The sequence below is a fragment of the Perca fluviatilis genome, chromosome 8 (assembly GCF_010015445.1).
Source record: "Perca fluviatilis chromosome 8, GENO_Pfluv_1.0, whole genome shotgun sequence".
Classification (NCBI taxonomy): Eukaryota; Metazoa; Chordata; class Actinopteri; order Perciformes; family Percidae; genus Perca; species Perca fluviatilis.
Window position 1 is genome coordinate 14,955,724 of NC_053119.1, and position 17,261 is coordinate 14,972,984.

Consider the following 17,261-nt stretch of genomic DNA (forward strand, 5'->3'; position numbering starts at 1 on the left):
TGACACCGTTAATAAAAGGTTTGTTAGATGAGGGGAATATAGTGTGCTCAAATAATTGTAGTAAAATAGATAAATACAGGAAAGGAGCCCATACTTGTTCTTACATTGGTTTCTAATAATATATGTGAATGGAAAGTATATAGAATGAACCGTAGGTAGTGAGCATTATCCAGTCTTGTGTAAAATAAACATTGATGCATCAGTGATTGAAGTGGACAGGGGTGGAAAAGTTTAAGGGAGATAGTGATAAATATCTGAATCAGAGTAATGGTTATATGACTATAGAAACTCTTGATAATAAACTAAGAAAGGGTATTAGAACAGCTGCACACCATAAGTGTGTGCATCCTATATATATATATATATATATATATATATATATATATATATATATATATATATATATATTACAATACTGGTCAAAAGTTTTAGAACACCCAAATTCTTCCAGGTTTTTATTGAAATTCAAGCAGTTCAATGTCTTATTGTACTCTGAAATGAAAGAATAGAACAAATGAACAATTTAAGTTAAAAAAGAAATCATGGAATCAATTTATAAACCAAAATGTATTCTAAATTTTTTACTCCTCAAAGTAGCCCCCTTTGGCAGATGAACACACTCGTGGCATTCTTTCTACAATGGAAATCAAATATTCTTCAGAAAGTTCTTCCCAACTCTGTTGCAGAAGTTCCCATAAATGTGTGGCACTTGTAGGTTGCTTTGCTTTCACTTTTCTGTCCAGTTCATCCCAAACCAGCTCAATGGGGTTTAAGTCTGGTGACTGTGCTGGCCACTCCATGTTTTTAAGCTTACCATCTTGTTCTTTTTTTGCTAAGGTAGTTCTGGCATAGCTTGGACTTATGTTGTGGGTCATTATCTTGCTGATAACTAGGCGCATACCAGAGGGTACTGTATGGCGCTGCAAAATGCTGTGGTAGCCGTTTTGGTTCAGGGTGCCTTTCACTCTGTACAAATCACCGACCCTGGATCCAGCAAAACAGCCCCAGACCATCACGCTTCCTCCTCCATGTTTGACAGTTGATGTCACACACTGAGGAAACATCCTTTCGCCTACTCGACAGCGTACAAAAATCCTGCGTGATGAACTGAAGATTTCAAATTTTGATTCATCAGTCCAAGGGGACACGGTGGTGCGGTGGTTAGCACTGTCGCCTCACAGCAAGAAGGTTGTGGGTTCGTACCCCGGTTGGCCCGGCCTTTCTGTGTGGAGTTTGCATGTTCTCCCCGTGTCTGTGTGGGTTCTCTCCGGGTACTCCGGCTTCCTCCCGCCGACCAAAGACATGCGGGCTAGGTTTATTGGTGTCCCTAAATTGTCCGTAGGTGTGCATGTGTGAGTGAGTGGTTGTTTGTCTATGTGTGGCCCTGCGATGGACTGGCGACCTGTCCAGGGTGTACCCCGCCTTTCGCCCGACGTATGCTGGGATTGGCTCCAGCCCCCCCACGACCCTGTGCGCGGGATAAGTGGTTGACGATGGATGGATGGATGGATTCATCAGTCCATAACACCTTCTTCCAGTCTTCAGTAGTCCACTGACGATGTTTCTTGGCCCAGGCAAGCCTCTTTTTCTTATTCTGACGTCTTAGCAATGGCTTTCTTGCTGCAACTCGACCTATCGAACCTGCAGCTCGAAGTCTTCGCTTTACAGTTGAAACAGACTTGCTTATTACGACCACTATTAAGCTGTGCTTGAAGCTGTTGTCCTGTGAGCCACCTATCACGCAAGCTGTTGGCTCTCAGAAACTTGTCTTCTGATTCTGTTGTGGCTTTGGGTCTGCCAGACCTCTTCCTGTCAGAGTTTCCCCCAGTTTCTAAGTGCCTTTTGATGGTGAAGAATACTGTACTCACTGACACCTTGACTTTCTTCGCAATTTCTCTGTAGGAAAGACCAACATTCTTAAGTGTTATGATGGTCTGTCTCTCTTCCATTGTTAATTGCCTTTTTCCCGCCATTTGTATGGCAACACACTACTTTCTGCAGTACAATACTGTTCAAATAATGCTCACGAGGGTATGGTACCACAGTGTGTTCCAACAATACTTTTATACAAACAGAGGGGGTTGTAAGTAATCCAGACAAGTTGGAACACCTGTGGGAATTGGTAGCACCAACTTTCAAAGATTGATCAACCTCCATTGCTGCAGAACAGCTTTACATTGTTTACCCATTTCTTGTTCCCTGAAAAAGGCCTTTTTGTAAAATTTTGAAATGTACATTCTTTTTCAGTTTTGGGTAACCTTACTTTTTTTTTTAACCTCAGGCAGTTCACCACTTACCTTTGTACCACTTTAAGCTATTTATTGGACTTGAACTGCTACAATTTAAATAAAAAACTAGAAAAAATGGGGTGTTCTAAAACTTTTGACCAGTAGTGTATATCTCAATTATTAGTACAGTATAATATGGAAATAAAATTAGATGTGGAAAGAGTATGATATGCAATGTAAGGAGAGGCTTCTGATACATCGAATGGGAATTGGAGGAAAAGTTTTTATAAGAGAACTCCAATAAGTATGAGGTAGAAAACGGGACACCTCAGGATTCCTATACTGTCTCAGTTATGGTAAATGATAGGGTATTTTTTATTTGCAGATGGTGGGGCTTTGTGGAAAAGAGGGAGACAATTGGGTCATCAAGAAATTGACAAGGACAAATAAATCATGTTGAAATGTGGGGGGGAGAAAAGGGGATTTCTTTTCTCAGGAGAAAAAAACAAAGGTAATGTTCTTCATGAGAAGGAACATTTGAGAGAACAGCGGACAATGTAGGAGTTAACTAACTCCAGGAGATGGCAGTAATGCAACACTAAGGTTGCTAGCTGCGAAGAAGCTCATTGGAGGGCAGTAAAGAGCTAACTGATGCCATTGAACTCATTGCCTCTAATATCCACGAAGAAGAATTACATCCTGCCCTCATCATCAGTAAGCGACAAAGATGGCCGCCTGTGGGCTATTCCGCTCCCTTTCTTCCAACTTTTTCACAGTTTTGCCTTTACTTACCCGCTCGGTACCTCGTTCACCGTTGCGGCTGGCATCTACACCTTACTTTGGAAGAACACTAGCCACTTCTAGTCGATTATCAGCAGGTATTCCCTTGTGGATGTGTTTTAGTGTAGCATGTTAGCTCACCTTTTCGGTAGCTAGAGGGTAACGTTAACATTAGCTAAAGAAAAGGACACGAAAGCTCACGACGCTGCTGCATGTCTGTCTGTTTTTCTCCTGGTTGTCACCCTTTACAAAATACTTCACACTCTTCCACTCTGGGAGGCTTTTTGTATTTCTGAGTCTGTTGTGTTATCTTGCAGCACTTAAATTCACAGACAAGCACGAATGGATTCGTGTAGAAGACGACGGAATTGGGACTGTCGGTATCAGCAAGTTTGCGCAAGTAAGTTCGCTCACACAGACACGCTGATGTACACGCGCAAGCACACGCTACAAAGTAAACTATTTGATACTACCTTTTGACCTTGCTTTCTGCCACTTGCAGGAGGCTCTGGGAGATGTAGTTTACTGTGGTCTGCCAGAGGTGGGAACACAGCTGGCTCAGCAAGGTATGAAGTTAAGGGCAGTGTGGCTCAGGCTTCAACATTACAGTACACAACTGTAAGGTACTAATATGAAGGAATGAATCTTGATCTTGTGCATCTTATTCCATGGCGGTGTAGAGACAATTGAAACTGTTCGCTCTATAGTTGCTGATACTAATAGCCTACAACAAACATTTTGTGATTTGAGATTTCTTGATGGCTACAATACAATGATGTAATACGATTTTCTGAAAGTATCTGAGCAAAACAAACAATTGTGCCAATACTTTCTTGATCAACATGCTATTGATTATCAGGTTTTGTCAGTTGTCAGTATCATCCCAGTTATTACTTTATAGATGACAGTAAGGTCGCTTGCTTTTACTGCACAGGCTTGAAAACTCAATTTCCTGTATGAAGTGCTCTTTTCTTCTGCCAGTTTAAAATCTAATCTTGTTTCAGTTCAGGGCATTAACAATGCCATGCAGGATGAGTTTGGGTTACTTTGCCTGTTGGTTTAGGAGAATAAGGCTGAAAAGAATCTCAAAATTGTTTGTGTTCCATTTCATTGACCCAAGTTTTTCTAATACAACAGGCATTGCAAAGCATGGATGTAGTAATAATAATAATATCCAATAATTCTACATTTTAAAGTAAGCTACATTCCCCCAAACAGTTGTTGAGAAACAAGCAATTGCTCAACTATTTTTGATTCTTTCGCTATACGATTATTATTTTTTGCATTTTGTTGTAGCATGAATTTAGCTTCCAGCACCTGTTTTTGGTAGAACATGTATTTTCATCATGCCACAAAAAAACTTCATTAATTAAGATCAACATAACTTAGCAATATTTGTGCCTTCTGTGTAGTTGCCATACTTTAGAAATTATGTAACTTTGATTAACGTTTTTCTAACATCTACTGCCACAGATGAGTTTGGAGCTCTGGAAAGTGTAAAAGCTGCCAGTGAGCTCTATTCCCCTTTGACTGGAGAAGTTGTAGAGGTCAATACACTACTGGCAGACAACCCTGGTCTGGTGAACAAATCTTGCTACAAAGATGGTAAGCACACACACAAATACATAATCCAGTCCATGTAGATCAGAGATCTTCAACAGGGAGTCCGGGACACCTAGGGGGTCCTCAGAGTTGCTGCAGGGGGGCCACCAAATTATTGTTTGATAGTTTAAATATCTATATGTCAGAAAATAGCCATTAACATGAATCCAACACATTTGTAAAGATAAATCTTTTTTTTATTTTCACTACATTGATGATAGGCTTGCTGGCCTATAGGTAAGGAAGCCATCCACAGATACAGTTAAACTTAAGGATTCACTGTTCCACATTTTAACATTATGTATAAATATATGAATATGTCAACAATTATTTTAATAGCTTAGAAGTGTATGCACCATAAAAAGGTATATTTGAAGGCTCTAGGCCACCCTACACGTTATTGTAGGACCAGTTTAATATGCAGCTTAACTTTATACATTATATATTGTAGCCTAAGGGGTCCCTGCTGTCTCTTTTTCAGCTCAGGGGTCCTTGTCCTAAAAACATTGAAGACCCCTGATGTAGATCTTTCTTTTATTTGAAGAAGAAATTGGAAAGGGAAAGAAGTAAAATACATTAGGCTATTGGGAAAGCTTAAACAGGAACGAAGTTGTAGGTAGGATTATATTTGACTATATTACTCAGTCTCTGGAGTTAAGGTCATTTGTGCAGTTTGTACATTGACACCAATCTACAGACAGATTCATTGGACTGTAGATTGGTGTACCTTGTACAACCTGGTATATTTGAAGTTGAACCATCTTTATTCTATACCTAAAAAATGTGGCTTGTGCTAAATTGGCTTAAGTATGCAAAAACACTGATGTGTTCCTTAATTTATACCGTAACCTGATTTTACCTTTTCAATATAGGCTGGCTGATGAAGATGACCATTGGCAACCCTAAGGAGCTTGATGCTCTAATGGACGAAGCAGCCTATGAGAGATACATCCGCTCCATTGAGGACTAACCCAACACCTCCTAATAAGTGCTATGCTCCCTCTCTCCTTTTTTAAAACACAACTGGCAGGGAGATCCACAAGTCGTGCCTGTGTCAGCTACAACTCTATGCTTAGCATCCACCAGTGGAGCTCAGGAGCTTCAGATTGCTGACCTGCCAGTGTTGTAGAGCTGTGAACATTAGGAATCCTTTATCTACTGTTAAAGACTGACTCTAGGGGACCTGTCAATCTGGACTGACTAAACATCCAATGTTGAGTTGTTGCAGCCTCAAATCCCCAAACAGAAGAGACTGAGACACGGTCACTAGAACAGTTTACACACATTTCAGTCAAAGAAAAACTTGAATTTCTGTTGTAGGACATTGTTAGACTTAAAAAGCACTTTGGTCTTTATGGTATTAATAATAATGTTGGTCTACATTGCATGTATGACATTTAAACTATAGACATGGGACCGGTAAAATAGATAATAAACATTTCCATTTACAGACATTGCGTTTTCTATCTCTTTTTTTATTTCCCAAAGTTTAGACTTTATATTATAAAAGTAGGCAGTATTTTTATTTTTTTTTTAAATGTCTGCATGTTTTACTCAATTTGTCACATGAAATCGTATGAGGTACAATTCCAGTAAAATGTAATCCCATCAACTCCTTCAACTTGTGCAGGGCTCACCACAACGCAGAATGTGGCTGCCAGGTCAGTACAGTCAGTACAAACAGCCACCCAGTTGAATGCTGCCAGCAATCATGTGACTTAACAAGATATTTGCTATTACACAGGTATTGAACAGGTAATATGCTTGACACTTAATCAGGGCATCACCTAATATAAATGCTATTTGTATATTTTGTCATTTGCATCACTTTAACACACACACACACACACTTTAAAAACAGCAGATTGGAGCCTAATACAATCTCCATCTTGACGTAAGTAGTTTGATAAATTGCTGCTGTTTACATCAGTTTGTAAACACATACAAATACAAATCTATTTTTAAAATGACCTGCTAAGATACACCAAATTACCTCAGTTGTCTGTGTTCAAAAATGCAGACTGAGCCTTTTAAGAAAGGAAGCTGCCTTGGCATCAAATATTTCGCTCCAGATCAATGTTTTTCACCTAGGCTGGTATAATTTGCCTGATATCAAGACAGAATTATCAACTAGTTACACTGTTTACATATTCATCATTTAACTCTGGAGTGGGTGGATTCAAAGGTCTAGACCCAGGCAATGGTATACAGTAATACCTGAGATTATACTGCATACTTGATGTAAAGCATTTTGCAACTCTGGCATACTGGTCACAAGACAAACGCAGGTTTCTCACTCTATCCACAGTGTCATTCTTTCCCTTAAAAGACCATTGTTTTGTAACATTTTGTACTTGTGCATTTTACAGCTAGAAACAGTCTAGTAACTTACAACCTGTAAACCTTCAGTCTTGATCTCTGGTTCACCTGAGTGAGGAGACCGCCCCACCAGGTACTATAGAAAACCTGTCCTTGGATGTTGGAGTTCGTCTGGCCCTGCCCTGAGGTGCAGGAGGCTGAGGGAGTCCCTCAATTCTGCGATAATCCCTCTCCAGCCTCTCCTTTCTCTGAACTCCCTCGTACATCACACTTGCAGTAAAGTCTCTCTCATTAAGGAAAGCAATGGTGTCATCCCTCTTGCGGCTCACGTATCCTTTTAGAACAGCATTGTAGGGATTTGAGGGGGCATCTGGATCTTTTAGCTGGTGTTTGAACTCCATGCGGGTGATAACAGGCAATAGGAACTGCTTCCCTTCTGTCACCACACCACCATCCATGTGTGATAAGCCCAGAGATTCAGAGACTAGGCGTGGAGGCAGAGGCACCAAGTCACACCCTGTGCACTTGTCCACATACCGTCTATACTCTTTCCGCACCAGAGCTACATCTTGCAGGGAACGACTCCTCCGCTCCTCCAGGTCTGTAACTATTCGCTCAGGATATGTCTGACCAAACACCACACCTAAGCAGTGAGGATAGCAGGGAAAGGAGACAGCATGTTAAGGTATGGAATTGTATATCGTAGGTTTCAAAACAAAAGAGTTTTATTATTTAAAAAAATGTTTTGGACTGAACATGATAACTTTCTCACCAACACGTCGAAGCATGGACGCAGGACATTTCCAGGGTTTGTGAATAAGCTCATCAGGTAGATCTGCAAGTTCAGGACACCATTTCCTAACATAGTTGCCGTAGGGGTCACAGGTCATTGCTGCATCAACGGGGTGCATGACAAAGTTCCAGTGATCCAGACCACACATGCCCCCATTCTGCCACATCATAGCATCTATGGCAACATCTGCATCCACTAGGGTGTCCTAAACGCATGTAAATGTTGGATACAGTCAGTACATGCAACTAAAAATCTTTTTAATTTTTTTATCAAGTAATGCAATTACAATTACTGAAATTGAAATGACTTCGTTTCTCTCTTTTGTGAAAAATTAATGCTTGCAGACAAGACCGATAGGCCTACATTAGGTCACGTATATGACAGACATTACTTTTCGCTCGTCGAAATTAAAGACAAAAATGTAGTGGTGAGTTTTCAATTATGTGCAGGTGTAAGTAACCTATCCACATCTAGGAGTAGCAATTCAAATCTTACGAAGCACCTTTTGAAGCAACACGCTTCGACAAAGCTAGTAGCGAAAGACCCCAGCCCTATGGATGCTGAAGGCGCCACTCCATGCAAACAACCAAAGCTAGATTTTACACGGACTGCAGTGCAGGCAGAGCTGAATAAATTGATTGCTAGGTATACTGTAGACCAATAACTTTCATTTCATTGGGCCTAATTTGGTAAAAAAAACACTTAAATGACAGACAGTTATTCAATTTCAAGTATTAAAAGGGACTTTTGTACTACTGCTTGATTTGAAGGCCTGTTGCTGGTAGTACTGAATATACTGTGTGTTGCTGCTATATGATATCTATGCGAGTGCATTTTGTGCCTGTGTGCATGCACGTCTCACCTGGAACCAGCGATAGCCTTCTTGCCAGGGCAGATAGAGATATGCTATAAGAAAAGACGCCACCACATGTCTCATGTAGTTGTTCATCCAGCCTGTCAGCCACAGCTGCCTCATGGCTGCGTCCACCAGTGGGTAGCCTGTTCGCCCTTGCTGCCAGGCCTTCAGGTGGCCAAGATCACTGCTCCACCGCAGAGCCTGCAAATAACATTGGATGAATCACGCTTTGTAATAAACAGTTTTTTCATAGTGTGATGTAAGCTTTTCATTACTGAGGAAGAAAGAGAAGGCTCGTTCAACTTTACATACTTGTTTCTTACGTTAATAATAATGTATATTTTAATGTGTTATCAAGATGTCTGCCAATTTCTACCTTATATGGAGGTCTGAGGGATTCCCAGGGGAGGTCAGGAAACAATGTCAGCTGCCAGTAAGCCAAATCTCTCCACGCCAGTTTGCGTTGGAACTTTGGGGGTCGACACCGTGCCTCTTTGGCATCCCACAATAGCCAGCGTGGGCTGAGCTGGCCAAAGTGAAGGTAGGGAGACAGACAGCTGGTATTTGGGGCATCCGCCCTGCCTGACTCTTTTTCATATCTATACACACCTAGAACACATGGAAGAATCATAAGATACTGTTAGATGAATGCCATACTTCCTAACATTCCTCCAAACAGCGTATGATTAAAAATGTGCACGCAATGTGTCTCACCATCATTGAGAAAAGCCTCTAGCTGTGCACATGCTCCTTCCTCACTGAAATCCCATGATTTACGGATGTTAGCCGCCCAGTCAATCTGAATGCCAAAATGAACACAAGAAAATATGGAGGACTTCGTGATGTAATCTTAATTGTATTTTGGGCCGTTTTTGGCCTTACAGGGCTGCTCTGCTGGGGTTACTGACCGTTGTGCCATCCTTCCTGCGGGGCATGCGTGCCAGGCCTAACGTGCCCAAAGCGACACCCTGAGGCCACTGAGTAGGTGTGGGGAGAGATCTGGGAGGGTCCAGGGGAAACCCTAACGCAGACCCTGGGTTCTGTCTACAGCAGCTCATGAAGTGAGACACTGAACCTATTCCTAAATCAGGAGAAGAAAAACACAGTTCACCATAAAATTAACTCATTGCCAATCAGCTTTTATTAGTATACCTATTTTAAGCTTTGATATTTATCACAAGCATTCAAGCTCAATGCACCAATTCATTTTGTTGTGACTAACCTCTGAGTCCCACACCCTCCGTGCTGACAGAGTAAGGGTCTCTGAGACAGTACGAGTGGATCATCCTGCATTCAACACCATTTTTCTGAAGGGCTGACACCACCACATCATCCCTGTCCTTCAGCCAGGGCTCATAGAGGGCGGTAGCCAAGACCGTTCTCGCCCCTGTCTCCTTTACTAGCGCCTTAAGGGTACGCAGAGAACATCCATTTGCCTTGAGGAAGACAAGATGGCTGCCAATGCTCTCCAGAGATGAGGAGAAACAAGACAATGCTTGATGAAGCCAGTATTTACCTGTTAAAAAAGAAAAGATGTGTTTTGATAACAGTCAGGAGACTTGCAAATAAGTAGTCATAAGCTTTAGTTCTGTATGAAAAGTTATTGGAGAGTACAGCCACCACAAAGGGCAGTGATGCTGCATTGTGCTTTGACAAAGACTGCCAATAATACTAATTTCTCTTTCAACTCAACCCCCCCCCCAACCCCCCCGGGCCCCCCCCCCCCCCCCCTCTTCGGAGCCCAAAGAAAAAAAAAAAAAAAAAAAAAAAAAAAAACCAAAAAAAAAAAAAAAAGAGGGTTTTTCTCCCCCCACATTCCCCCCCCCCCCCAAAAAAGAAGAAACGAAATAATTTCCCTCCCAACCCAAACAAACCCCCCCCAACCCCAACCCCCCCCCCCCCCCCCCCCCCCCCAAAAAAACAAAAAAAAAAAAAAAAAAAACCACCCCACCAAAAAAACCCCCCCCCCCCCCCTTACTAATTTTTCTTTCAACACACACCCCCCCAAACCACTTTGGCCCCAGTTCCCTCTTCTTCCTCCCGCCCCCCAGAAAAAGAGAGGGGAGAGGTGTGCCCCCCCTCCTTTTTTCAATTAAAGAATTTTTTTTTTTTTTTTTTTTTTTTTTTTTTTTTCCTCCCTATTTTCGTGTTGGGGTGCTGATGGAGAACACGGCAAACCTACAACCTGCTGGCCAGCACCTTTACGCCGCTGTCGCCTCTTCTTAGAGCGCTTTAGTTTCTCTGTTTGATTCAAATCTCCCTCATCCATCATTTGGTCACCTTCTTCAACCGTGTCTTGCTTGGAAAATAAGCCAGACAGTCTGGAGACACAAACAGTCTGACTTGTCCCTAGTGTCTCACTTTTATATTTGTCAACATATGTGCTTTTCTGAGGCTCAGTTTCTTGGGTTGTCTGTGGTGGGCCCGCCTTGACCCAGGCTCCAGTTTGTGGTGAGTTTGTGTTTTCTACATCTGCTAGCTGGGCGTGGCTGCTTCCCTGAGGCTGAGATACAGAATTCAGTTGAACAGAGCATCTCTGATTCGGTCTGTCTCCAGGTTGCTGTAGTCGGGACTGTTGGCTGGGGGTTGACAGCTGGTGATCTTTCATTTCCAGTAGAGAGAGAGCCAATGCAAGTTCCAGTTCATCATCTTCAGTCTACAATTTAATTAGGACAATCCATTATTATTAACGTTAAAAAAACAATGGGGTAGAGATGACAACTTTCATGTACGATATGTTTATACTTATTTAAACCAATTAGACCTCTTCAAAGTGTTTGGTAGACATCTCTCTGACTCCCCTGTTAGCTTTGTTCCACCTATAAGCGCAGTACAACTTACACCTTTGCCATTTTTATTAGTACTAATAACATCCTAATATTTGTTATTTAATTTATTTATTTATTGTTTGTTTGTTTTACTAAAACACTTGACAAAAAAGTAAGTATTTGACAAATAATTGTTGTCAGAACTCTGGTCAGTGCGTGCGTGCGTGCGTATATATATATATATATATATATATATATATATATATATATATATATATATATATATATATATATATATTCAAGACCACAAAGGATTTCTAGTCAGCTTAAAAATTCTAGCAATGTGTGTACACACTTGCTTTAGCCATTTAAGTTGCTTGTGATTAGTTATTAGTTGTAGCTATGTATTTGGTCAGAGACCCAAACTGTTCCCAGCACAGGAGCTAACACAAGCTACAGCTAGCTACTGATAAGCTAAAGAGCATGGAGCCAAGAAGTGACTGGGAAGACATTATTCAACAAGCCAAGAGTCAGCTATTTTTTCTCTCAGGGGCTGGCTATCAGAAAGTCGATGAATGAAATGAGGGGAAGAGAGAGGGATGGAAATGTAGAGACAGGGGGAAGGGCAACGGAGGGATGAGCTACAAATGAGAGGGATGGCGGTGGCAGGTTGGCACAGTGCCATCCAGTCAGGACTTGAGCGGGGGCGGGCATGGGCATGGGCGAAGGGGCGAGGAGAATAAGAATGGAAGAGGAAGAGAAACAGACCTCCATACTGCTACCATGGTGCCACCTTGGCACAGGCACAATGCGGCGAAACGAACAGCAGAGCGGGCAGAGAAAAGGAAGCTATCCGATGACAGCAGAGCATAGAAGTGAGGAAGATGCCAGCAGACACAGGATGACTCAGATGTAGATGGATGAAGGGAAGCATAGAAGTATGTTGAGGAGAGAAATGGATGGTACTATGAAACTGTAAGGTGTAACTCGTTGATGACCGTTGATCATACGAAGAAAAATATCAGCGAAAAATCCTGCATTTCATTAATTTTTCAAATTTTCTTTCTCTCCATGCCAGCCATTGCGTGCCAGCCAGCGGGCACCATGCCAGCCTGCAGTCGTGGCACACCCGAAGCGATCAAAAACTGTCTTAGTCAAAGACAAGGGGACTCACCTCCTGAGGATTTGCTGCTAATCGCCGTTTGTTTGCTTGGACAAACCCAAGAAGAGGTGCCCAGGCAACGGTTGCCAGCAATTCTGTGATGGCATCTTTTCAGGGGCGGCAAGGGCACGGGGAGAAAGATGGCATGTGCCAAGCCAACATAACACACATTTGCAAACAGAAACCTCCATACGGTAAGCAGAACATTTCGGATGCCTTAAATGTTTTGGCGATGGCATCCCCTCAAGGGAGAGACCAGAAACAGAGATGGCACCATGCCAAACGCAAACAGGGAGGCATTCACGGGTGCCAGCAGAAGCTGTAGAAAAGCGTAGTAAATGCGGACACAAAATAGTAGCAGAAGGTCTGAACCAAAGCCAAATGCAAGTATGGTAGGAGTATGGACTAATACCATTTCCTCAATGCCACCCCTGCTCAGTGCCAACTGCTGCACTGAAAGGAAGCTGCTGCCCATTACAAAGAGCTACAAGGGATCATACCATTCCATTATGAAGAGGAAGAGTCTGTGTAAGAAGAGGAATAATGAGCAAAATGAATAAAGTATATAGAAGAAGAAAAAATTGGGAATTTTGTGCTTTACGAAGAACATGAGGAGTGGGTGGACAAGGATGATGAAGAGCCTCTTTCCTGCACATGCACACCTGGGACATTCTTAAAGGGATATCCCCTCAGACTGCTGTGTGTGTTAAAGGGAGGGATGTGTTGGCATCAACTCCAGGGTGTCAAGCTGTGTTTCTCTATTGCCAGTCAGGGAGGGGGCTGCAGTCGTCAAGGGCGGGCAACTGTCTGGGCATCTCATCTGCAGCTAATTAACAGCCACACACTAATTCTAACAGCCGATCATAATTAGCGATTTAATCGCTCGTCAACGTTTTACTCCCCCCTTAAATTGTGCCTCCTATTTGGACACGTGCGGATAAGCTAAGGAACGCTGGATCCCCCCTCCCCTCCTCCTCTTCGTCCTTCTTTCCTTCATCCTTGGCTCCAGACTCCAGTGGGATCTTAATTAAGCCTGGGCTTCATTATGCAAATGGAGTACAATAAACGACAGCAGAGGTGGAGCTGGATCCAGACTGAAACGGAACAGTGGGAGGGGAGCACTGGAAGTGGAAAATGAAGAGATGTGGAAGGTTACCAAAATCGTCTATATGATGTTACTGCGTTCCAATAATTATATATTGTTGTAACATGTATGTCTTCGGTGTACCACTACCACATGTGGTGTGAGAACCAACATTTCTCGCTCTGATGCTCCATTGCTGTTGCTGTTGTCCTTTGGAAAAACTCTGAAATAGCACTGGATATGCAGAATGTCATCTCTCACAAAGCAAATTCATAAGGGAATGGTGACAATGAACCCCCTTTAATATCACCAGTTGGCCGTTGTCGTGGATACGAAGAAAGATGGTAGAGATAGGAAAAGAGGAAGGAGGTAGACAGAAACAGTGACAGTGGCTACAGCATGGCAGCTAATGTCATCTCAGTTTAATCATCGCTTGGGATCATGGGGTTCATGAAAATTCATTTGCATATCATTAAATGGAGAGAGGTTATTTGGTGCAGGCAGCCAAAATGGGATTGGATGAAGCAAGAAAAAAAAAGGCAAATGGAGGGACTCGTTATTAAACAGCAATGTTTTATAGTCCGCCAGCCGATTCATTTAATTTGGGCGTAATTAAAATGTGTCAGACTCAATCAATCATTCCAACTGGGATACTATCAATGTTTCAGTCTGAAAAAGGACTAATCAGTAGATGTGCGGTCGGACATTTTCCAATAACAGTTTAAGTGCTTTAGTCTACTGTGAGCTTGACCCATCCACTCTTTTTTTCTAATTTATCTGAAGGAGTTCATCAAAACATCCATTGTGACTTCTCTGTATTGTGTCAAGACATGTCTATCTCTGACAGGTGGTAGTGCCACCCCGTGTTAGTCAATAAGAGGATAGCTCACACTAGTCATGTTTCCATCTAATTTTCAAGCGAATTTTAAGCGAACTTTTAAAATAACGCAAAAACAAAGAAAATGTGAATTAGAAGCGTTTCCATCAACTGGTTTAGAGCAAATAAATTAGACTACGCAAAGGGTAGTTTCGTCACAAGTTGACGTCACGCATTGTTGTAGATTTCACATGTCTTGCTAAATCAAAGAGTTTAGAAGCTAAATTCTTAAATGGAGAGAGGTAGCATTGTACAAGTTGGCAACCTGTGCAGAATACAGGTTTGTGGCAGAGACATTTGGTGTCAGCGAGACAACCATTCACCACTGTGTATACGCAGTGTGCAGTGCCATACGATTCAAGCTGTTGAACCAATTCGTCAATTTACCCGACGTGGCTGAGACACAGGCTATAGCGCACCGCAACTCCACTACGCACCTTGTGCCACAAGTGTACGGCACACTGGATGGGACCCGTATCCCGATCCTTCCCCCATCCGATGGATACTGGGACTATAGTCATGTGAGTTACATGTTCGCTACGTCACAACTTATTCGGTAAAGCTGTTTCCATCTCCCATTTTGCGCTCTTTTTCAAAAAAAAAGAAGGCAAAAACCAGCTCAAGCGAGCGGAAAAAGTTTTTTGCGAATTTGAGGACGTTTTTTCGAATTTTGCCATTTCCATCAACATTTTCTAAAGCAATACTTCAAAATGCGCATACAAATACGTTGATGGATACATGACTACTGTCTTTTTGACCTTAGTAGTAAGCTGTCAGTGGTGTGTACATGTATGTGCATGCATATGTGCTTTTCTCATTTGCATAAGTGATGTAATTAGACCCGCCCTTTCACATGCAGATCAGTTTGACAACATGGCAATCACTCCAACACACATTTACAGCCATACACACATACACACACAAACACACGCGACTGCACACGCTTACGGCCGTGACCACCCCCATATCATGGGGAGTCTGTTGTCTGTGAGCAGAGAGTGTAAAGATTAACATAATCCAGCTAATAAGTGTGAGTAATATTCACACAGTGACGCGTGGCGTAGACACTGTCCTGCTGATGCGTATTTGTATCTCATTATAGATGTAAAGCACTAAAGGGGGTCCGACAGGGAGGGTGCCAGTGTGGATGGGGGATGGTGAGGGGTCCCCAAAAAAGTGTAGGCCTTAATGTAGATACACCCAAGAATGACAAAAAAACAGCAGTATTTTTTATAAGCTATATCATCCACCCTTTCTACAGAGGTCTAGTGATCTAAAGACAGAATACACAGGGTACCTCAACTAGGATGCAGGCGATCGGTATAGGAAGTCTTTCTATTGTTTCCACAAAATCAGAAAGACAATTTCACTCATTTTTCTGCTTGTTTACAGTAAAAAGAAGGCACAGAGTGTCAGTTTTTGCAGCAAAATGTAGGAATTATAAATAGAGTGTATTTGCGCTTGCAGGCTAGCTCTGCAACATGATTGATTAGGATGGTGTGACGACCATTAAAAAGTCATTTAAAAGATGGATAGGGACCACATTTCCAAATAAAAACCACTTTATACCTGATGAAGTGCTGAACAAACTCCTTCAAAGACATTTACTGATTACTCTCAGTGTGTGAGTGAGTGTAATGTGGGAAGCACCCATGTTCTGTGTGTAGCTCTGCATCAACTGTAGAAGATACCAAAGCAATCTTCAGGACACAGTTGAGCAGTGGGTGGTGGTGTCCACATTTTTAAAACTAAAATTAGATCTCAAATTTTTAGATTAAAAGAAGCAGCGTGATGCTTATTTGGGAACAGATATAATCTATCTGCATATGCACAATGTCACAAACAGGCCTACCACACACACACACACACACACACACACACACTGATTGAAATGTATCTGATAGCACAGAGTTGCTTTGACTAAAGCCTTATCCAAAGAGGCAGAGCTGTGTCTAAATGTGCGAATGTATTTCAGCTCTGTCTCTTTAACTCAGGGCTCCACCATAGCAGCATGCTTTTGGATTCATGCATAAACATGAGCTGGCCTTTCAGCTCTCTCCTCACATAACCAATCTAAATCTAAATGAGCCCCCACTACAGATACACCAGCAGGCAATGACATTACACCCCCCAGCCACAGCCCAACCCCCTACTCTACCCTACTACCCCCAGCGACACATATACACCAGCAGGCAATAATTTCACGCCATCTCTCAAAGCCCCCCCCCTCCACCTCCTCTGCACACTCGTACCCCCTTTTGCCGCAACCCCACCAGCTGCACAGTACTCATTTGATTAAGAGGGGGAGGACAGGGAGAAGGAGAAATGGTGGGGGATCACTTTATCGGGATGACTTTCTAAGATGACTATCATCAGCTACGAAGCTATCTAAAGCCCTCTTCTGTGTTTACTTTCTATTGTTCTCCCAATGTAGCTGTTTGTCTGTTCCCTGCCTGCAACCCCAATCAGAACTGTTTCACAGATATATTGCCTCAGTTGTCGCATTCATGTGTAATGGTTAAATTAATGGCTTGCTGCTACAGAACAAGGAACAGGTACCAGTCTGTGCTGGAAACTCATGGTCACACTGGACAACACATTCTTGCATTGTAGTTTTTTCTCTGGCAAGTTGTCTCATCAACCACTGGAATGTTTTACACATAAAAAGTAAATTCAATAAAATAAAATCTGTTCTACAAACCTTTGCTGTGGTCTGAAATGTTGCATATGAAAATCTGCGTGTCCTAAATGTGCTGTAGTGTGCAATTTTACTCCCCTTTCTCCCAGAGTCG

The 17,261-nt window shown here is 42.3% G+C and overlaps 2 protein-coding genes and 1 long non-coding RNA gene across 4 annotated transcripts; 2 read left to right on the forward strand and 1 right to left on the reverse strand.

The window, feature by feature from the left end:
* The first annotated feature begins 2,917 nt into the window (after window positions 1-2,917).
* Window positions 2,918-6,064, forward strand: LOC120563913 (glycine cleavage system H protein, mitochondrial-like). The gene is made up of 5 exons (XM_039808418.1): window positions 2,918-3,106; window positions 3,326-3,408; window positions 3,511-3,574; window positions 4,482-4,613; window positions 5,483-6,064. The coding sequence occupies exons 1-5, from the start codon at window positions 2,956-2,958 to the stop codon at window positions 5,578-5,580; spliced, it is 528 nt and encodes a 175-aa protein (XP_039664352.1). The 5' UTR covers window positions 2,918-2,955; the 3' UTR covers window positions 5,581-6,064.
* A 72-nt stretch (window positions 6,065-6,136) lies between these two features.
* Window positions 6,137-12,060, reverse strand: si:ch1073-390k14.1 (deoxyribodipyrimidine photo-lyase). The gene is given in 10 exon segments (XM_039808185.1): window positions 6,137-7,572; window positions 7,702-7,927; window positions 8,585-8,779; window positions 8,955-9,187; window positions 9,293-9,377; window positions 9,487-9,659; window positions 9,801-10,094; window positions 10,573-10,618; window positions 10,620-11,234; window positions 11,992-12,060. Coding segments are annotated over 10 exon segments (2,475 nt in total). The 3' UTR covers window positions 6,137-7,033.
* On the forward strand, window positions 12,060-17,169 carry LOC120563914. Of its 2 annotated transcripts, none has more exons than XR_005640029.1 (2): window positions 12,060-12,321; window positions 12,425-17,169. It is a non-coding gene; the product is annotated as an uncharacterized LOC120563914 (long non-coding RNA). The 2 variants fall into 2 exon arrangements; XR_005640030.1 differs by having other exon boundaries at window positions 12,060-12,284.
* Window positions 17,170-17,261: the final 92 nt, after the last annotated feature.